At 35.7% G+C, this 23,659-nt stretch overlaps 1 protein-coding gene across 1 annotated transcript in view; it reads right to left on the bottom strand.

Annotated features, from left to right (window-relative positions):
• The window catches only part of LOC123699646 (DNA polymerase epsilon catalytic subunit 1), a 34,886-nt gene that overhangs the window by 8,434 nt on the left and 2,793 nt on the right, over positions 1-23,659 (bottom strand). Inside the window, exons 5-28 of the mRNA XM_045646642.1 lie at positions 23,075-23,395; positions 22,852-22,952; positions 22,582-22,723; positions 21,859-21,991; positions 19,415-19,528; positions 18,912-19,086; positions 17,526-17,793; positions 16,590-16,699; positions 16,073-16,191; positions 15,553-15,692; positions 12,041-12,223; positions 11,475-11,593; positions 11,086-11,204; positions 10,573-10,774; positions 10,031-10,352; positions 8,417-8,648; positions 7,894-8,061; positions 7,300-7,461; positions 6,926-7,013; positions 2,245-2,363; positions 1,389-1,621; positions 559-684; positions 380-473; positions 82-263 (exon numbers count right to left, since the gene is read on the bottom strand). Coding sequence (XP_045502598.1) covers positions 82-263; positions 380-473; positions 559-684; positions 1,389-1,621; positions 2,245-2,363; positions 6,926-7,013; positions 7,300-7,461; positions 7,894-8,061; positions 8,417-8,648; positions 10,031-10,352; positions 10,573-10,774; positions 11,086-11,204; positions 11,475-11,593; positions 12,041-12,223; positions 15,553-15,692; positions 16,073-16,191; positions 16,590-16,699; positions 17,526-17,793; positions 18,912-19,086; positions 19,415-19,528; positions 21,859-21,991; positions 22,582-22,723; positions 22,852-22,952; positions 23,075-23,395 — 3,972 coding nt within the window. The remainder of the gene's footprint in view (positions 1-81; positions 264-379; positions 474-558; positions 685-1,388; positions 1,622-2,244; positions 2,364-6,925; positions 7,014-7,299; positions 7,462-7,893; positions 8,062-8,416; positions 8,649-10,030; positions 10,353-10,572; positions 10,775-11,085; positions 11,205-11,474; positions 11,594-12,040; positions 12,224-15,552; positions 15,693-16,072; positions 16,192-16,589; positions 16,700-17,525; positions 17,794-18,911; positions 19,087-19,414; positions 19,529-21,858; positions 21,992-22,581; positions 22,724-22,851; positions 22,953-23,074; positions 23,396-23,659) is intronic.

The raw sequence follows: 23,659 nt of genomic DNA, 5'->3' as shown, positions 1-23,659 counted from the left end.
CAATTACACTAAAATACCTTATATTACATTTTAGCCAATTTATTTTATCCAAAATATATTCAAATAAATATTTCTCCTTACTTAGCAGTTCTTTCCGCGGAATACAATGTGTTCATATTAGGAACTTGATTTGTCTTCACCGTGTCGAGAACAAAAATATACGCTCGTTTGATTGGTCCCAAAACTAGAGACCACATACTCCGACTGGAATTCGGTGCAGAATGTTGGTACAGGAATATATGTTTTATCGGTGATACATCATCCTATGGAATTAATATAGTTTTAATGGAATAAACTTAAGATATACATAATTAATTTAAAAAAAAATTGACGGCATAATAAATACTAGTGCAGGATAGAAATGGAAATTTGTGCTGACCTGTTTTTGTAGGTATGGTTGATGTGCAACACTTTTAAACTGTAGTTGACTGAGCGTAAATGAGTCCATGTTATTCGATCCGAATTGTATTAATCTGGAGTTAAAACAAAAAAATTAATAAAAAAAAAATCGACAAAATAAGAATATATATTACATGTTTATTGGTATTAAATAAATACCTTCTAGCTTCTTGTTGGTCTACAGTACAAATACATCCCAGTTGTACAAGAACTCGAAATTCCAAGCTCATTTGTGTCTCGTATATGCCTTCTATTTCTGGGGCGGATAGCTCGCTCATCAGTTCTCTGAAATTTTTTTTATAGAATAATTAGATTAATCATATAAAATTTGATTTGTTTTTGTAAGCTCTTACACTTCTTTAGCGCTCGTATACACTTGATGGAGGGTTCAAAGTGATATTCAACGAGCACAAGCACGGGCAGAATGAGCATGTAAACATGTTGTTTGTGCATGCGCCCGTGTTTGTATTCGCGCTTGCCGCCGATCGGGACGACTGTCGGCCTTTGACAAACATCAAAGACTGAATGTGTTTGTGCTTGTTCACACGTTCGGTTGCACTCACAAGTTGTATTGTGTTATATTACATAGTATTGTATAACGATTATTTCTCATTAAATTCAGCTTCGTATATAACTGCGGTTTACAAATTTATCGTCAACTCTCAATCACGTGACTACCATTGATTTTCTATTCCCCTTTTCATTCATAAAACCTTTTGTTATCACGACAAAATAGCTCCGCTAAATCATGAGTTCGAATAGTTTTTTTTTAAGCTATTGCATAGCTTCTATCGCGGGCCTTGAGCGCGGGGACCGAATCGAGATATTCCGTAACGAAAAAAACCTTACGCTCCCCACTCCGACGGGCGGAGGTGTGGCTTGAAGGCATAGCATGCAATAGCTTTACCGCGGCAGTCCCCGAGTGCCACACGTATTTTTATTAAAACTTTTTTTCAATTCTTTCGTTTTCATGCACTGTTCACACGTACTGGCGCCTCTCCCGGTAGAGCAGCTCGGGCACGGTGTACTGGTACAGGTGGTGCGCGGGTTGCGCGCGGGGCAGCACGCGGGTGCACTTGCGCCAGTACGGCCCGCTGTCCGCGCTGCGGGCTACCCGCCGGTTCACGTAGAACACGCGCGGAACGGTCAGCTTGATCTGATGTAGCTCGGTACCGACCAGCGCCCACAGCCGGAACAGCCCGGGCTCACCCGTCTCCGCTATCTGGAAACAGGCAACAACGGTTACACGGTGTAATAATTATCTGCAAAAAGGGTAGTTAGGCATTTTTGACGTGACAACGTCTTATAGTTCGATAGAGCCGGCTGCACGCACGAAAAAACATGACTCATGCGGCGTTACCTCGCTCTGAGGCGTTCTGTAAGGCTTGAGGTGCAAGCGAGAGCGCGAAACGAGCGACAAAGAAGCACAATCGGCCTTAAGGCGTTGTCACGTTCAACTATCGTCAGTAAACCGACTTTACAGACAACCATTTTTTTCGAATAATCTTTGCATACATAACATGCGAAATAAAAAAGAGCGTGTGTGCCCAGCACACGTATCAGAAGTGAAACTTCTTTGATAAGATTCAAAAATACCAAAATCGTCGCCTTACTCCATGACGTTACGGTATTGCTATGAAGCAACCCTTGAAATTTTACTCTCAAAGCGCCTAAAGAGGTTACAGTCGAAAAACAATTTTAATTAAGAAAAATTGGTTCTTCGAGCCGGAAAAATCAAACTAACTAATACTTCGCATGCCCCTTGCATAGCCGCATCTTTAATGTGTCTTTAATGATGATCGTGCAAAAAAATATTTTGAAATGCAGAAAATTTTATTACAATACCTGAATAATCTGCCATGGAGTGTTTAATAATGTGCGCTGTGCTCTTCTTATAAATCCACCCAAGGTGTTTGAAGCGCCCACAGTCTTTGGCAATACTGTATTGTCTTTATCCAATTTACCTAAATATCAAACACAGAGGATTTTACAACAGTCTGTTGAAATATTAGTAATTAAGGTGGATGTTCCGACCGTCCCTCCATACATTTTTGATTACCTCTAAACACTTAACACAGACACTATTTCTTTAAAACTAATCATTTTATCACTTCTCTATAATGAAATGTGTGCGCGTTCGACCTTTTTAATCAATAATTTACAATATTTACTTAGAAAAACAACAGTAAAATACCGGAAAAAATTGACACTTCTACAGTAGTGTGCGTGACTTTTGCCAAGCGAAACACGACATAAAGCACGACATCTAGCGCATAGACTATATACTTATTACAGATCTAGCGCGTCAATGTCTAAACGAAAGGCGATGTTTAGACATAAGACGCGCTAGATGTCGTGCATTCGCGTTCGTTATCGTATACATAATGAGCATAATTCTAATAAATCAAAGTTCTATGTAAAAATTGAGTAATTTCATTTCCAATCGTTCAAAGAAAATAACAATAAAATAAAATAAAACTAATGACCTTAGAAACTATGTTTTTTTTTGTAAACAATTTATTACTCATTATTGTTCGTCCGTCGTAGGTCTGTAAACTGTATTGTACACTGAAGGTAAATGGTACTGTAGGTACTTTAGTTCGGCGTCGTCGTCGGCTTGATATAAATTACATTCTTGATTTCATTGACACGCGCTATGATTTGCGCGCGGAATTTCTTGTGTTGTGAATTTATTTTTGTATGCTATGCATTTTAATTGATTCAAATTGCAATGTTTCTCTAGTATGCATTTGAGACTATATTGTAAATTGTAATAATTGATCGTGGGTATAGTAATTAATTATTCTAATAACGCAATTAGTAATATATGTATTTTCGGTGGGATTCAAAACAAAAAATTGGCCCGTGATTTTTATGAAATTTCACCACATTGCAAATCACATCAATCATAGTTCATACACATGTATGACGAAAGTGATTAGTATTGTGGCTAACATTGACTCATCAGTTCATCACTGAAACCAGTGATAAATCAGTACCTATATCATATTGTGTTTGAATATTTTTAAACAATGATATAAGTATACAATTATTATAAATCGGTAAACTATCAAAGTAATCACAAACTTGCAAACATTGGTAAAATGTCCAGTAGTTTATGAGCCTATTCATTACAATCAAACAAACAAACAAAGTTTTCCTCTTTATAATATTAGTGTAGACAAACACTATGAATACGATCACGAATGCAAATTCGGGGATTTTCTAATTATTGCTAAATAATAATTGAATTCGTTTTGAAATACTCTATAATCTTTAGTGTATAAATATTAAATAGACATTTATAATGTGGTGCTCATTTTTTTTGTACTGCTAACGCTATTGTAGGTACCTATTTTCGTTGTTTTATTTCAAGTGAACACGGCCATACAATTTTGTCACGAGCCGCCTATGATTGTAGGTACTTTTGTTAGGCTCCTTCGTCGTCCGCGTCGCGTCCGCGTCGGCTCGAAAGTTCTTGATTTCATTGTCACGCGCTATGATTTGCGCGCGGATTTTCTTGTGTTGTGAATTTATTTTTGTATTATTATTATTTTTTATTTTTTTTTATTTTATTGATTCAAATAAAATATTTCACTAGTATGCATTTGAGACTATATTGTATTATGTATAATTTATCGTAGGTATAGTTATTCTTATAACGCAGTTATATTTTCGGTGGGACAATTTGACCCGTGATTTTTCTGAAATATCACCACGTTGCAAATCACATCAATCATACACATAACACACGTATGACGAAAGTATAGTGGCTAACATTGACTCATCAGTTCATCACTGAAACCAGTGATAAATCAGTATATCATATTTTATTGTGTTTGAATATTTTTTAAACAACGATATATACAATATTATTATAAATCGGTAAACTACCAAAGTACTTCCGAATTTTCAGACAGACAAACAAGTAGTTTGAACACGCAGTTTTCTTATACTAGTAGCAAAAATCAAAACCATAATATTATGTTTACCTACTATATTTTACTAAAAGTCGAGTGCGTCGAAATCGTAAATAATAATATAATGTTTTTCACCTTCCTGGTTATTTTCCCATAGTAAATAGTGTTTTAGGTTTGTTGTTGTAGGTAGGAATAATAATAATTATTCTTACTAAATATATAATAAGGTACAAACTAAATTAAAAAACTTAGACTCTAAATTATTTCTAAAAAAACTTAACGAATGGCTTCAACAGAAATGTTTTTATAGTGTTAAGGAATTTTTGGACTCATGAAATGGGATTGTATATTTGTTTCTTGATTTTTATGATGTATGTTAGGTATAATAAATTTTGAAATTTTTATTGTATAATGAATAATGTGAATGAATGACAAATTAATTGGATACTTTGAATATAGATATTATGTAATAAAATAATTTTTGCACGCTGTTAAATAACGGCTAAACATGCTGTAACATTATATTGTAAGTTATAACACCTTAAAATACCATGTTTAAATGCAAATAAAGGATTCATTATTATTATTATTATTACTTGTTGGTTATGAAATGTATATTGAAATAATTTACTTTTACAAATCATTAGTGATATTAGTTTTGAGTGAAAATGCTTGGATCAGCATAATATTATATGGTACTTCAAATACATGTTTTGATAAAAAAACAATAGTGTAATAAAATAAAACTGCGTTTTATTGTAATCAATGTTGACAGTTTTAAATTCCAAAATTATTGATCAATAAAATAGTTTACACCAACAAATATAACTTTTATTTTTATAACCATCGTTCATAATATAAACCGTAGCAGGTGGCGTTTTGAAGTTCTGTCTACTCATACAGAAAAATGGAAAACTTGTTTTTTTTGTAAACAATTTATTACTCATTATTGTTGTTTGGCTGTGTGTTTGGCAACTCGAAGCGTGGTCGTCCGTCGTAGGTACTTTTGTTCGGCGTCGCGTCGTCGCTCGTCCGCGTCGGCTTGATATAAAACATTCTTGATTTCATTGACACGCGCTATGATTTGCGCGCGGAATTTCTTGTGTTGTGAATTTATTTTTGTATGCTATGCATTTTAATTGAATCAAATTGCAATATTTCTCTAGTATGCATTTGAGACTATATTGTAATAATTGATCGTGGGTAGGTATAGTAATTAATTATTCTAATAACGCAATTATATTTTCGGTGGGATTCAAAACAAAAAAATTGGCCCGTGATTTTTATGAAATTTCACCACATTGCAAATTATATATTATACAATTACAATTACAATTATTATAAATCGGTAAACTATCAAAGTAATCACAAACTTGCAAAATATGCTTTTCCGAATTTTCAGACAGACACACAATTTTATTAGTTTGTTTTAGCAAAGTAGGTACCTATACCTATACGCTTACGTCGCGCGTCGCGTCGCGTCGTCGAAAACGGTGCGCCCAGAAACAAACATACCTACCTAATTCAGTTACAATCCTTTTTTTGTTCCGTAATATATTGTATTCTAATACGATTTTTTTTATTCGTCGGCCAGTTCTACTAGGTATAAAAAGATAAAATTGAAATATAATTATTGTAGCGACAGCCATATGTTACTATGTTTTCGTAAATATGTTTTTCACCTTCCTGGTTATTTTCACATAATCTTATATACATATAAATGAATCGCAAAATGTGTTGGTAAGCGCATAACTCGAGAACGGCTGAACCGATTTCGATAATTCTTTTTTTATTATATTCCTTGAAGTACGAGGATGGTTCTTATGTAGAGAAAACGTAAACATGTACCACGGGCGAAGCCGGGGCGGACCGCTAGTCTAATATAAAAATGAATCGCAAAATGTGTTGGTAAGCGCATAACTCGAGAACGGCTGAACCGATTTCGATAATTCTTTTTTTATTATATTCCTTGAAGTACGAGGATGGTTCTTACTTCTTATGGAGAGAAAACGTAAACATGTACCACGGGCGAAGCCGGGGCGGACCGCTAGTAAATAATAAAATAATAAATAGTGTATTAGATTTGTTATTGTATCTTGTATACCTACGAATAATTATTCTTACGTCTTGTTGGGAAATGTTCAAATACCTACCTATTGAAATAATTTACTGTTACAAATCATTAGTGTTATTAGGTAGTTTTGAGTGAATAGGCATGGATCAGAAATTCAGAATATAATATGCTACTAACTACTCAAATACATACACGCCAAACTTGTTTTACATTCACGCCATCTAGAGTTCAATCTTTATCATTTTTGTATACGTCTGTGTGTGTAAACGACCCTGTATGCAATGACAGATGTTAAAACGCATGGTTTTACCGAATTGGGTGGATTTTAAGGCAATGATATGACATATTTAAATAAAATATAATATTCAGTAATCGCCATGACTATTCCTACGACCTTAATCTTTTCCAATTACGCAAAAAATCAAATAAACTAGAAATGTAGAATTCAGCGCCATCTAGCGGGACATTGGCTGGGAACAGATCGTAGCAATCACCTTAAATGATATCTTGTAAAATTTTAACAAAATGTTACCTTTTTTACTGCGGTTATTTAATCCCCTTTGATCTATTTGCCATTTCCATTTCTTCTTTTGAAAAACAATCCAGGCTAAGCGTTCCTCCTGTAAGTGACAAGATTTATGTCAAGTTTTATAAAAAATACATTGGGATTTAACAAATTTTCTCTTTAATAATAAACACAATTAGAAACCTAAAAAAAAAAGCTATTGCATTCCTTCAAGCCACACCTCCGAGCCCGTCGGAGTGGGAGCGTGAGGTTTTTTCGTTACGGAATTTCTCGATTCGGTCCCCGCGCTCTTAGGCCCGCGATAGAATCTATGCAATAGCTTAAAAGGTTAAAAGGTTTTTACTAATTGATTTGAATACTCTGCAGTAAGACTAGTTTACCTTCGTATTTCCAAACGGCGGCGGTGGACCAAGTGCCTCCCGCCAAGTGGCAGCTTCTTTCACTGGAGATTCTTCCCTTTTCCTTTTCACTGTATGAACCATCGGCCTTATTTCTTTGTCCGAGTGCTCTTTGCCGATATCTTCCATGTCTATTATACCATTCTGACCATAAAAAAGGAGTAATTTACTTTTCTTTTTAATTAGGAAAGAAATTAATAGTAATATTGATAGGAACAAATAAATGTACAAAAAAACATTAAAGACTACAGAATTGTTTGGATCTGTTTTCTGGATTATGAGGAAGAAAAAAGTTCACAAATGTGGAAACTGGAAACCAAAGGAATTTTTGAAAGAAATAATAATTAACTACATACTTTACCATATCAAGAAGGCGGCCTCCTTGGTACAGTGGTTTACGCGTGAGGGGGACCTAGGGGTCATGGATTCGATTCCCAGTGGAGACGAAGAAAAACAAAATGTCTCGGTCTGGCAGGACACAGACGAATAATTATCTACTTGTTCCCAAAGAAAATCGATCAGTGAAACAGATGTATACATCTGCCCTTTACCCCACTACGGGACTTCACTACTTACCTCATCACTATTACTAGTGGAAGGTTCTTCATCATTGTCATCTCTCACTTCCTTGGGCTGCACACTGAACATATCCGTAATCTTCCTTGTTTTGAACTTATCACTTTTAGCTAACATTTTCTTGTGCAACCAGTCTGGATATTGTACGCGTGGTACTGGATTATCCAGCTAAAGAAATTAATATATTATTGAAATTGCGACGTTTGCTTTTTTTTTCCGAAGTAAGTCTTTAAAATCTGCATATATGCATTGCAAACAAGTCAAAAGCTTCAAATATAAACAAAATTTTAATTAATAAGATTGATCCTTCGAGCCGAAGTTTTTAAAACTCCCAGAAAAGGTTCCAGTTCAAATGATTTTGATGAAAATAATGACTGGACCATAAATAAATATTTATCAAAACATTTCTCTATCATATTCCTAGCAAGTACAAGCGAATTTAGATCATAAAGACCATCAAAATTTTTTATATTTTTATAAATTAAAATTGATCCTCCGAGGCGGATAATCAAACTTTACTTACTCCTTGCATAGCTGCGGGTATAGTGATGATCTTCTGTATAGCGCCACTCAATCGCTCGATATAATACGCCCAATCTAGCACGTCCCTAATATCGATATCTTCAGATATAGTGTTGTCCTTTAACCATCGACGTAAGTGATGTCGTTTAACGGCCGCTGGTGATTGGAATATGGCAAGAGGAATAGCTCTTTCTGTGACCGGTGCACCGTCTGGCTTGCGGGATATTATAAATCTGTTGAATAAAGCTAATTCGTAAGTTTCATAGAAGTTTTGTAAATCTTGTTTTTATTAGTTACAACTTTTATTCTAGGAGGTAGCAACGTTGACAAGTGAGCATTTTAGTATAGTTGGTTCTTTGATATGCTGTTCCTCTTGCTATTTCGGTTACAGTCCGGGCTATCTGGCTGGCCGCAGTGGTTGCGTTTATTAGTGCGCATCTTATCTGCACAGGAAAATATCCTTAATTTAAAGTCATTTTTTAACGCGTAATTTTTAATCGTTTGCCTTTAGATAGATCCATTAGACATACATTTTTTATTGCAAGACGTGTTTTTCGTTGTTAAATAGGTGCCAGACGCAATTTTTATTTCAAAATAATTAAAATATCATCGAAATAAGTGAAATTCCATCAACATGAGTCCCAGTGAAGGATAAGTAATCACTGTGTTACTTATACTATATATAATATTCATTTTACTATTTACAGTTTTTTTGCAACAATCTACCATATCGCCTCCTTTTTCCCAACGAACCTCAAATAGGACGTTAATGTAAACTTGATAAAAACCAAATATCATCAAGAAATTAAAGAATTTTTAACGGATTTTAAACGCGATTTATTCATTGTATTATTTTCCCAAGTCTTTAATTTCAAAATGTATAATACTCGCGTAAAATCAAACACTAGAAAATACAAATATCATCAAATTCATATTTATACCCAAAAGTGTAATAAATATGAAACCATCTATTAAAAATATTAGTTTACTAATTATTCAATATAAGTATTAAAAAAGGATAATATAATATAAGTAATAAAGTTATTACTTACCTTTTAAGCGGACTCATGTTGATGTAATTTCACTTAATTCGATGACATTTTAGTTATTTTGAAATAAAAATTGCGTATGGCACCTATTTTACAACGAAAAAAACGTCTTGCAATAAAAAAATTATGTCTGATGGATCTATCTAAAGGCAAAAGATTAAAAATTACGCGTTAAAAAATGACTTTAAATTAGGGATATTTTCCTGTGCAGATAAGATGCGCACTAATAAACGCAACCACTGCGGCCAGCCAGACAGCCCGGACTCTAACTGAAATAGCAAGAGAAATAGTATATCAAAAACCCAACTATACTAAAATGATTTTTTTTTAAACGTTGCTAGCTCCCGTACTATTTCAGCAGAAAAAACATGACACACAAAAAATAAAACAAATAAAAAAGAGCGTGTGTGCCGGGCACACGTGTTATAAGTAAACTTCTTTGGCAAGATTCAAAGATACCAAAATCGTCGCTTTACTGCATGACGTGACGTGAGACTGAAATTTTACTCTTAACGCGCCTAAGGAAGTTTCACTTCAAAAAAAACAATAGATGATACATGTCTTACCTACATGCCAATCCAGCATCCTTAACCATTTGGTCACCAAGGAACTCTGCCAATCTCTTAGCCGTGGAAATTGATGTACTCTTCTGTCCACCATAATCTTCTAATTTCTTAGACATTGATCGATTCTCCGAAATTAATTCAAATAGTTCAGAATCGGGCATATTTGAGCCTTTACTGTACAATACATCTAGCCAATAGTCGGCTACTTTAGCGACAGCTCCGTAGCAAGACTTTAAATCGTTCCCTTTGAGAAAAGCCTCGAATACTGATGATTGGAAAATTTTAATCAATTGTAACTCGCCACGACGTTTTACTTCGAAACCTGATGAGAGATTAAAGTATAATTAGTATGGATACTGTAAATAAAATCTACGAGCTCCAATAAAAAGTACCCTCAAAAAAATGATTATCAAACACATATTTGGAGATGTACAGTGTTGCAAGTATTTGTATTCATAGGTAAAAAATACGTTCTTTTACATTATATTTACTATACTACTGCAATAAAAAAACTATACATATTAAAATAAAAATTTCCTAACCTTTCAATTCTGCTAAAGACCCGTCAAAATTAAAAACAGCGTATCGTTTCTTCAATTTCTTCCCTTCTTCTTTAGAAGCTGGCAGAACCATAGCAAGATAAGGTCCATCCACTTCAAAAAAGATTGAATTTTCTGCACGTTTTTCATATTTTTTCTCATCTGGATCCACTAATTCGTAATATTGATCATTAGTGAAATAATCCTAGAAAAATACCACATATAAAAACAACCGTAATAACTAAGGGCGGCCGTACACGGACCGCTTCAAGCAGGTTAGACCGACGGCTTGAAGCCGCGACCGCGCGGTGAACTATGGACATTCATTCACTGCAGTACACGGACTGCTCGAGCAGCCGCGACCGCTTCAAGCCGTCAACTGCGCGGTTTGTAGCGACTGCTCGAGCAGTCAACGACCGAACGCTCGAGCCGCCCGTGTACGGCCGCTCTAAGTCTATTATAGTAATATCCAGATATTCCATATATATTTAGTTGTAGAAAATATTCTACTCGTACCTTAACCATGGCATTCAGAACAGCATTTGGATACGAAACATTTATTTTCTTTTTCTTCTGATGAGTGGTATGTACTGTTACATTTTCTGGGAAGGATGAGGGTAGAATACACCAAATACCTGAAAATAGTAAAAGAACGGTGTCAAAAATTCTGTCTAAAAAAATGAAGCATGTTTATATGCCAATTTTTTATAGTAATATATCAACTGAAAAATCCGACAGTTATAAGGTGATTTTAAAAGTAAATTATTTCATTTCCACAAACCTTCTTCCATCTTCTAAGAAAGCTTTAAAAGAAGTCATACATTAAATAGATACAGACGACAAATAAAATTCTTAATTTGTAATTGCCTTAATAACCAATAGAAATAATTTAACATTTATATTACCATCAGTATCGAGCTCGAGTGGCCTGCCAACTTGTTCGATAATCTCTCTTGCTCTCATGATAATGTTCGCGCCGGTGTAACAAACTATACCGGCCATCTCCATACTGTGCCATCTAGCTCTGTTTAAAGAAAAATTCCATTAACACGTTTTTAAAAGCTTCACCTTCACAGTGGTAGTAGTAGTAGTAATATGTTTGTATGTTTGTTGCTTTTTTATTAGCTTCGCCTGTATATATGTAACCGACGGGAAAAAATGGTTATATTTAACATTTGCGATTTTGACCCACTTAAACTGAGTGCTTCATATTGGTTGAGATGGTTATTAATCATCTCAATAGATGGCGTGCGGTGAGTCCCTTAGACATATAAAACTAAAAGAATAGAATAAATTCGATCGCTCGAATTTTTTCTATTCTTTATAAATTTATAACTGTTTCAGTATTGATCAGTCTAGTATAAAATAATTATAATGCAAATAATGCATTAAAGACCCTCATTTTCACTCCGGACCTATTAATTACCTATCAAACCATCCACATTTTTCCTAAAATCAAAATCACACTTACCCACGCCTCATCACGTATCCATAAAACGAGTTCAGAATACACTTATGTGCCAATTGCAAGGAATCATATAACACTTCTCGACTCTTAGCCGACTTTATTTCCGCCGCGTCTCCGCTCGCTACGGCCGCTGATACTAATGCTTTAGCCTGCTTGTTTAGCGCTTTGTATTCGTAACGACGATCCCTGTGGATGTTTAGAAAACTTTGTAGTGTCATAGTAAAATAGACCTTATGTCCTTATGTACATAAGGTAAATTACATAAAAAAAATAAAAAGTAAAATAGAGCTTATGCTCATATTAATAGAACAGTGTTTAAATAAACGTATTATACTTATGTCCATTAGGAAAGTTGAAATGTCAAAGCAAAATAGACCTTATGACACTGCAAATAGAATAGCATTTTAATACACAGCAAATTACACGTTATGAGCTGTTTCATTTAGAAAATGAAAGAAAAGAACAACTCTTTGTAATATAAATTTATAAAGAATAGAAAAAATTCGATCACGAGGCGGGACTTGAACCCGCATCCTTCGCGCCATTCCGGGGCGGATGCCTAACCAACTCAGCCACTCGTGACCCGCCTGAGCAATCGAATTTATTCTATCCTTTCAGTTTTATGTGTCTTAAGGGACACACCGCGCGCCATCTATTGAGATGATTTAACAACCATTTCAACCAATATGAAGCACTTTTCAGTGAATACAATATTGTAACGATGGAACACGACCTTTTCTTGAATTTATATTTTTTGGTTTTTATGGCATTCAAATGCTTTATAAATATAAATTTATAAAGAATAGAAAAAATTCGATCACGAGGCGGGACTTGAACCCGCATCCTTCGCGCCATTCCGGGGCGGATGCCTAACCAACTCAGCCACTCGTGACCCGCCTGAGCAATCGAATTTATTCTATCCTTTCAGTTTTATGTGTCTTAAGGGACACACCGCGCGCCATCTATTGAGATGATTTAACAACCATTTCAACCAATATGAAGCACTTTTCAGTGAATACAATATTGTAACGATGGAACACGACCTTTTCTTGAATTTATATTTTTTGGTTTTTATGGCATTCAAATGCTTTATAAATATAAATTTATAAAGAATAGAAAAAATTCGATCACGAGGCGGGACTTGAACCCGCATCCTTCGCGCCATTCCGGGGCGGATGCCTAACCAACTCAGCCACTCGTGACCCGCCTGAGCAATCGAATTTATTCTATCCTTTCAGTTTTATGTGTCTTAAGGGACACACCGCGCGCCATCTATTGAGATGATTTAACAACCATTTCAACCAATATGAAGCACTTTTCAGTGAATACAATATTGTAACGATGGAACACGACCTTTTCTTGAATTTATATTTTTTGGTTTTTATGGCATTCAAATGCTTTATAAATATAAATTTATAAAGAATAGAAAAAATTCGATCACGAGGCGGGACTTGAACCCGCATCCTTCGCGCCATTCCGGGGCGGATGCCTAACCAACTCAGCCACTCGTGACCCGCCTGAGCAATCGAATTTATTCTATCCTTTCAGTTTTATGTGTCTTAAGGGACACACCGCGCGCCATCTATTGAGATGATTTAACAACCATTTCAACCAATATGAAGCACTTTTCAGTGAATACAATATTGTAACGATGGAACACGACCTTTTCTTGAATTTATATTTTTTGGTTTTTATGGCATTCAAATGCTTTATAAATATAAATTTATAAAGAATAGAAAAAATTCGATCACGAGGCGGGACTTGAACCCGCATCCTTCGCGCCATTCCGGGGCGGATGCCAAATAATGCAAATATAAATTCAAGAAAAGGTCGTGTTCCATCGTTACAATATTGTATTCACTGAAAAGTGCTTCATATTGGTTGAAATGGTTGTTAAATCATCTCAATAGATGGCGCGCGGTGTGTCCCTTAAGACACATAAAACTGAAAGGATAGAATAAATTCGATTGCTCAGGCGGGTCACGAGTGGCTGAGTTGGTTAGGCATCCGCCCCGGAATGGCGCGAAGGATGCGGGTTCAAGTCCCGCCTCGTGATCGAATTTTTTCTATTCTTTATAAATTTATATTTATAAAGCATTTGAATGCCATAAAAACCAAAAAATATAAATTCAAGAAAAGGTCGTGTTCCATCGTTACAATATTGTATTCACTGAAAAGTGCTTCATATTGGTTGAAATGGTTGTTAAATCATCTCAATGGATGGCGCGCGGTGTGTCCCTTAAGACACATAAAACTGAAAGGATAGAATAAATTCGATTGCTCAGGCGGGTCACGAGTGGCTGAGTTGGTTAGGCATCCGCCCCGGAATGGCGCGAAGGATGCGGGTTCAAGTCCCGCCTCGTGATCGAATTTTTTCTATTCTTTATAAATTTATATTTATAAAGCATTTGAATGCCATAAAAACCAAAAAATATAAATTCAAGAAAAGGTCGTGTTCCATCGTTACAATATTGTATTCACTGAAAAGTGCTTCATATTGGTTGAAATGGTTGTTAAATCATCTCAATAGATGGCGCGCGGTGTGTCCCTTAAGACACATAAAACTGAAAGGATAGAATAAATTCGATTGCTCAGGCGGGTCACGAGTGGCTGAGTTGGTTAGGCATCCGCCCCGGAATGGCGCGAAGGATGCGGGTTCAAGTCCCGCCTCGTGATCGAATTTTTTCTATTCTTTATAAATTTATATTTATAAAGCATTTGAATGCCATAAAAACCAAAAAATATAAATTCAAGAAAAGGTCGTGTTCCATCGTTACAATATTGTATTCACTGAAAAGTGCTTCATATTGGTTGAAATGGTTGTTAAATCATCTCAATAGATGGCGCGCGGTGTGTCCCTTAAGACACATAAAACTGAAAGGATAGAATAAATTCGATTGCTCAGGCGGGTCACGAGTGGCTGAGTTGGTTAGGCATCCGCCCCGGAATGGCGCGAAGGATGCGGGTTCAAGTCCCGCCTCGTGATCGAATTTTTTCTATTCTTTATAAATTTATATTTATAAAGCATTTGAATGCCATAAAAACCAAAAAATATAAATTCAAGAAAAGGTCGTGTTCCATCGTTACAATATTGTATTCACTGAAAAGTGCTTCATATTGGTTGAAATGGTTGTTAAATCATCTCAATAGATGGCGCGCGGTGTGTCCCTTAAGACACATAAAACTGAAAGGATAGAATAAATTCGATTGCTCAGGCGGGTCACGAGTGGCTGAGTTGGTTAGGCATCCGCCCCGGAATGGCGCGAAGGATGCGGGTTCAAGTCCCGCCTCGTGATCGAATTTTTTCTATTCTTTATAAATTTATATTTATAAAGCATTTGAATGCCATAAAAACCAAAAAATATAAATTCAACTCTTTGTAATGTCAAAATATTACACTTAGGTAAATAATACATTTGAGTTAAATTATTTTATTGTTACAGAATCTTTTGGAACACATTCATAAACCCAATAATGACTATTCTAAGCAACAATATAAGTTTAAAATTAAATACCTGAAAGCTCTAACAGTGTCCACATAGAAGGAGTTTTCTTTTTGACATATTGTAATAGTTCGAACTTCCGTGCGCGTCACTTTAGTCTTCTTGTAGGCGACCCTACAATAGTCCGCTAATCTCTTCTTTTCATATCCTGCCTACAAAGTAATATATGCCTTATTGATTAAAATTTAAGTCTAATTTACACTGTGTACTTGTAGAAATTAACAAAAGGAAATTTAATATATGATCATTCTTTCGAATATTTTAATTTTATAGAATAGAACAATTTTAATATAAGTGCAAGTATATTTAAAGACAAAAATATCACTACATATTATACAACAAATAGTTCGCCGCATCGTCTGCTCGCGATAAACTCAAGTAATACTATTTTGAATTCACTTGCATTCACATGTATTGGTGGTTCTCGAGGAATGTATATTATAATTTGTTAAGTTTTAGATAACGTGGGCAAAAAAGACAGCTGACTAATCTTAATTAGATTACTATTATATACAATTTTTGTCAAAAATACCTGTTCCTCCTTAGGCAAGGAATGGAATGCTCTAGGCGGTCCACCAGGGTGCAATGGCGGGAATTTCTCCGTCTCCAACTGTTGTTGAATACGCTGGTATTCACTTCTTGTCGCTGGTACTGTAAAGAAAAAAAAATGGTATAACTAAGTGGACTAGACAGTTTATTCTTTCTGAGAATTAGAAACAACACATTAAACTGTGTGGATGGTAAATTTTGGTAAATTGCGGAATAAGTATATAGAAATAGAATTTCGTAGGTTTTGAAGGATAGTTTCTGTAATAAATAAATGATTTGATTAAAAATCGAGACATGTTAAATTTATTTTTTGTATAATAGAACGATTCTTTATTGTATCACACATAAGCAATTTACATTGTTAGGTAATTTCAAAAAAAGGTAAACTAAAAGGCCCTCATGCCATGCCCTCTGTAAATTATCTAAAATTATTGTTTTGTCCATCAGTAAATGTTTTTTTGTCACTGAAACAATTTTTTTTTATGATGTATCTGACTCACAATACTCCCCCCTCCACATCCAGTCCATGTGCCGCTGGCAGTCGGCGCCGGGTTTGTTGTAGTCGCACACCGCGCACACGCTCGCACACACCATGGCGGACGGTTGGAGCCTGACAAACAAACAAATAATTGAGAGGTCGCCTCCTGAACTATTTTTTTCCATCCATACTAATATTATAAATGCGAAAGTAACTCTGTCTGTCTGTCTGTTACTCAATCACGCCTAAACTACTGAACCAATTTTCATGAAATTTGCTAAGGAGATATTTTGATACTCGAGAAAGGACATAGGCTACTTTTTATCCCGAGAAAATGACGCAATCCGGAAATCTCTCGGGAACGGGAACTAGGCGGGTTTTTCTTTGACTGCGCGGGCGAAGCCGCGGGCGGAAACCTAGTTCTTTATAAATTTATATTTATAAAGCATTTGAATGACATAAAACCAAAAATATCAAATTCAAATAGAGAGGTGTCAAGGGACCCTGATGGAACGAAGTTACTAAAATAACTAGCTTGCTTTCTACGAGAAAGACAGAAAAACACGCGCACGCCACTCGGTTGACAATTATAGCGAAAAGTGTCGTTACAATTTTTTACTCTAATTTTTTCCGTCTAAGCCCCTTTCGCGACGCGCGATAAGGAACTTCGTTCCAACATCTGGCTAAAAAAAGGATGATTCTTTGTTTAAAAATAGCTCACAATACGTTATGGTCGTTGTGGTCACTGTAAATGACGTGATTTTAGAAAGGAACTCGATAACAAGCGGGCTTCGCGCAAGGCAATGCTGTGTTTTCTAGGTTAACTTCTTTTATTTTATCATAGAGGACAGAATAGACCTTTGGCCGTATATTACACACTTAACTTTCTATTATTGTAGAAGAAAAAAACACAAAACGTAACATGACTAATTCTTCTATAATAAGTCAAATTACTAACCGGTTCGTCAATATAATATTAGGGTACATAGCACCAACGTCCAAATGGTATATGAGCGGATTTTCGTCTCTCCTTGGATGGTCTCTCATATGTTCCAACTTTGCTTTGATTTCACCACAAACTTCGTCGAAATTCGTCACTAGATCCAGGGGAATCCCCTCCTCGACCTCTATGGCGTGTTTCATTGTCTTCTCTATGCCATCTATCAATTTGTCCACTGCTGAAGGCACTATGCGAAACTTACATTTGATGTCTGCTCTAAATACACCTAGAAAGACACGCAGAATATCCAATACATACTCAGAAAATAGATCGCTTCGCCATAATAGAAAGATATATTATATAGGGTGTCCCAACAAGAACGCAAGATTTAAATTTGGCGCCATTCGAAGTGTCATTGTTTGACATATCAACAAGTGTTATTTTTTTTTAGTAGAAGGTATAAGGTTAGTAAAAATGGAACGCTTAACGAAGGATCAACGCATTCTCATTGTAAAATTTGTTTTACCAAAATAGTGAAAGTTTTGCGGCTACAGTACGCAAATTGCGAAGAAATTGCGATCAGTAAAGAGATTAATGGAAAAATTTGCTGAAACTGGGTCTGTTAGTGATTTAAAGACAACAATGCGCCTTCGACCAGGTCGATCAACCGAAAATATCGCAGCTGTACGTGATGATATCGCTCAAACTCCATCCATCTCAATTCAACACCAAGCTCCAAAAATTGGTGTTTACGAATCCACTATGCAGCGAATTTTGACGAAAGATTTGCGTCTTGCATGCTGGAGGGGATGTGGTTTCAACAAGACGGCGCCACATGTCATACAGCCAGAGAAACAATACAATTACTGTATCAGTCATTTCTCGGTCGTGTTATTTCACGCTTTGGGGACCATAATTGGCCACCTAGATCATGCGATTTAGGGGTTTTTTTGAAATCGATCGTTTATGCGATTAAGCCGACGACGACTCAAGCCTTAAAAGACGAAATTGGACGCTGTATTAATGAAATACCACAGCATTTGTGTAAATTTCATGAAATGATCGCGTATGTGCCAGTAAAGCCGCGGCGGCCATTACCTGATGTGTTGTTCCAAACATAACATCATCTTGTCTACTTTATGATATAATAAAGTTTTCACAATTTTTTTCATAATATCTGCGTTTTATGTCAAATTTAAATCTTGCGTTCTTATTGGGACACCGTATATAATATAGACACTTGTATTCAGATTGAACTATATTTTTTTTTGGATTATGCTATATTATCCATACCGCATTTAAAACATACTTTTAAAAATACTGAAGGATATATCGAACTGTACTTTCAAACCAAGATTATAAAAGCTGAATTACGATGAAGAATTAATCAGAACAAGCTCTCACCAGACTCCAGAGCCTCCACATGTCCCCCCACATACGTCTCCGTCTCCAGAACATGGCCATCTGCAGTTAACTTGTTAAGTTCCTCCACCTGCTTGTTCGGGAACACAATGTTCGCGTGGAACGCTTCCACCATGAGCAGTGACTCACATAATGTGCCTGAACCTTTTCGGAGTACCTGAAAGTTATTATTATTATATTAAATGCGTGCGTGCGTGCGTGCGTGCGTGCGTGCGTGCGTGCGTGCGTGCGTGCCTGCGCGTGTGTGTATGTGTGTGATGAATCTAGGTTTTTTTAACGAGAACACACAGAGATATTAAGCTAATGTACGAACAATAAAAATTGATCAAAAAATAAAACAAAGGAATAAGGGATGAGTACGAGATTTTTTTTAAATGTAACATGTCTTCCTGCTGACTTTAATTTAAAACTTGAATATTTAAATAATGGCACACAATACAAACCGTAACAAATTCAAGATATTAAAAACATTATGCAATTCTTACCTCATCTGGTTCCAAAGGAATGATGGTGCATAAAGCAAATATGAACGGATGGACATACTTCATGTACAAATAGTATGTCGCTACTGCGTCAGATACTGAGTAATTTGAGAGTACCTGCATAAGAACATACATTATAATAACAAATTTTAAAAAAGTTATATAAAAATAAGGAGGGAAGGAAATGAGAATTCCCAATTTACGGATTTTATAATTTAAGGGTTGGACTAAAGCAAAGGGGGCGCAGGACTTAGAAAATTTTTGATGGAGTTGGTGTCATTATAACACCTATTTATTATTGTTTTATCGTAAAGATTACGCTAATATAAGCATGTTTTATAGGAACAACTTTTCTCTAAAATAAAAAATGGCCGAGATATTCGCCCTCAAAGATTGATGGTTTTCAAGGGAGCTGGGACATAGAAAAATTTCGATGGATGTTGGTGTTATTATAACACCTATTTATTATTGCTTTATCGTAAATATTACGCTAATATAAGCATGTTTTATAGGAACAACTTTTCTCTAAAATCAAAAATGGCCGAGATATTCGCCCTCAAAGATTGATGGTTTTCAAGGGAGCTGGGACATAGAAAAATTTCGATGGATGTTGGTGTTATTATAACACCTATTTATTATTGCTTTATCGTAAATATTACGCTAAAATAAGCATATTTTATAGAAAAAACTTTTTCTCTAAAATCAAAAACGGCCGAGATATTCGCCCTCAGAGTTTCAAGGGAGCTAGGACTTGGAAAATTTTCAATGGATGTTGGTATCATTAACACCTATTTATTATTGTTTTATCGTAATAAATACGCTGAAATAAGCATGTTTTGTTGGGGCAACTTTTCTCTAAACTTGATAATTATCAAGATACATGACGGATTGTAAAATGTAATTTTTTTCAATGATGGAATATTATGTATTCAATATTAAGCTGCGAAAGTCCGAATCTAGCTAAAAAACGTTACGCTAAAATAAGCATTGCATTATCATAAGACTTGCCATAGAACCGAAGCTGTCAACCCCGATTCCACATGGTCTTGTCTGCCCTACCCCTAGAGTGTATGTAAAAAGCTGGAGGCGCGGAGGGAGAGCAGCCCTCGCCCGCCGTGACAAAGCTCGGGAGCCGTGCGGAGTACGGGCGACCGTGCTTTGTCACGCAAGGGCGGAAGGGCTGCACTTCCCGTAGCGCTGGAGCTAAGGCAGTGTCTGACACAATATAAAAAAGACATGAGGAAATAGGGAAAGTCACTAGGTTAGGTTAGGTTAGGTTACATTTTGTTGGCATTTGCGACAACGGCAATCAATAAGCTTAATAGCTTCTTTACCTAATCCAGGATATACTCTGTGTATATCCCGGATAAGTCGACGAAACCTGGCAGCTTCCGTAGCCAATGGGCGGAGTACATTTCTGCGGTACATGTACTCTCCCATGTACCATTTCAGTCGGCGATCGCTTCGGCACGCTCGACAATGCCTTTTTAGTTCCAGCCACTGCCGCTCAATTGTGTTAGTGTGGATTTTCACGTTTCATTGATATTCAAGCGCTTACATCACCTCGGTTCGGGACGTGGTGGGGGGTTTAGCTGTTAGGCATTAAACCGCGCGGGCACACCGCGCGATCGGGCACCGTAGTGTGCGGACGTGTTCTGCGCTCCGATTTAAAGTCATTCGTCGAAAATTTTACAAGTGCTAGAAATTTGCCAACTTTGAAGTCAATTAGCTCAGCCATTTTTGATTTTAGATAAAAAGTTTTTTCTATAAAACATGCTTATTTTAGCGTAATCTTTACGATAAAACAATAATAAATAGGTGTTATAGTAACACCAACATCCATCGAAATTTTTCTGTCCCTTGAAAACCATCAATCTTTGAGGGCGAATATCTCGGCCATTTTTGATTTTAGAGAAAAAGTTTTTTCTATAAAACATGCTTATTTTAGCGTTTTGAATAAAATTTTCCTAAGTATTTTATGATTCCTATACAATTTTCACTTTGGATCAAAAAATTTCTAAGTCCTTACTTTGCGCCCCCTTTGCTTTAGGCGGACCGCATAGTTACGCTGAGTACGTAAAAATACTTATAAAATTCCAGATGCATCTATTTTTTCAAATAGATGAATTCTTAAAACTCTTTGTGTACAAGCCACTCGCCAAACTTTGCCACCCGCACGTGAGCTATCGTTTAAGATTATGTTTTCATAGACAAAATGCTCACATAAGCGAAGCGTTATATGCCGACTGCGCGAAGTTAGAGAATAAAACATGAATTTTAACTAAAGTATGCAAAACTAAAAGTCCCTTCGCGCTTAGTATGCCGATAGTGGGACACCCTGTATATTCATATATTCATTTTATTTTTATTTTTTTCATATAATATTGTGGCTATATCCCTTTCGATTATTTTAGGCCTAAAGTGCCAGTCACAATAAGCATACATACCTGTGGCTGTTCAGCAGCCATCCTGCACATATCTTCTGGATCTAGCTCCACTGGATCGTATCTTAATTTCGCTTTGGCCACTGCTTTCAAGCCTTGTGATCCGACTGGTAAGTATGAATCACGTTTTACCCAACTATGAGAGGAAACATTGAAATTTTAGTATAAGATGTCCTTTAGAGCCAGCGCGCAAGAGCAACTTTGTCTCCGCAACTATTTTGTCTCTCCCATCAAATTGTATGGGGAGTTGCGTCGCTACGTTCGCGCACTTTCATACTAGCCCATGGGTGGGAGAGACAAAATAGTTACGGAGACAAAATAGTTGCGGAGACAAAGTTGCTCGTGCGCGCTGGCTCTTAAATGAGAAAATTTTATTGAAATATGAGGGTAACAGGAAAATTAATTTTAAAAATTATTCTTGTGTATAACATTCCCTTTACTAATGCAAAAGTCAGCAGTTTTTGTATACTCATAAGTCATTACTCATTTTGAAACATTCATAGGTTATGTATGACCAGTGCAAATAAAAAATCATGCATGGGTGAATGAACTTTTCTTGATTTCACAAACATTAGACAAAGACCCTTCCTAAATTACAAAGAAAAACACGATACAGCGACGTTTACAAAACATACACTTATTTCATTTATCCAAATATTTTCAAAAACAAAAAAAAAATACAAAAATATCTATTCAACAATATCACAAGAATCTCGACATAATTACCATAAACAGTCCATATGCATAGCAGGTCTACACGCGTAGGTGCCGTCTCTAGCGGCTATCTTACTGAAACCGATCTCTTGCTTCATATCAAGCCCTAGTATCGCTGCTCGAGCCTCGACGAATGGCCAATCGAAGAAATCACCTAAAAATTAATAATTTAACTATTAAAATATTTTTTTATAAGATTTAATAGCAAAATCTATATTATTAAAAACGGAAATTCTTTATAACTTCGCTCTTAAAAGGAATGAAAAAGAAATAAATAGTTACCGTTGTAAGTAACAAAAATATGGGGCTTCACATCCATTATGTGATCAAAAAACTTTTGTATCAACGCTAACTCATTTACTTCATTGAATATAATAAATTGCCTGTAAAAAATATAAATAAATGTTTAAAAAATCATTATAAGGTAAAAATAAATACATAACATAGCAAATTCTGTTACACAAAAAACCAATTTGTTTTTAATTTTCAATAAAACAAATATTACCCTTCAAACTCAGGTTTTGGTGTGTATTCAAAATCTTCCACGTCAGTTGATATTATTTCCCTATTCGTAATCAAATACCCCTGACCGTCAATCATGTATGATATCATCATAATTTGATCTGTTTGTGAGTCAGGGAATTTCAAAGGTAATTTCGTAGTTTCAATATCAAACGCCAGGACAATTGGATCCGGTCTTTCAAGCAGATCTTCTCGTTTTGTGAATATCGGTGTTTCTGTGCCTCTGGACTTCACAGTGTACCAGGTTCCACAGAATATCTTCATGTCGATTGATACCCTTACATGGTATGGGACATCATGTTCTCTGAAATGAGATAAAGATAATTAATTATAACTAGCTTCTACCTTACGGCTTTGTTTGTGTTTATTTGTTTTAAATCTAGAACATTATATAATTCACATTAAGACACAAAAGTTTCTTTAAAATTGCCAAAAAGAATATGCAGAGAACAAATCTACACTAATATTATAAAGAGGAAAACTTTGTTTGTTTGTTTGATTGTAATGAATAGGCTCATAAACTACTGGACCGATTTTAAAAATTATTTCACCATTCGAAAGCTACATT

This window comes from Colias croceus, chromosome 18 (genome assembly GCF_905220415.1).
Source record: "Colias croceus chromosome 18, ilColCroc2.1".
Taxonomy (NCBI): Eukaryota; Metazoa; Arthropoda; class Insecta; order Lepidoptera; family Pieridae; genus Colias; species Colias croceus.
Note: the sequence above shows the minus strand (reverse complement) of the source record. Positions and strands in the feature narration are given on the sequence as shown.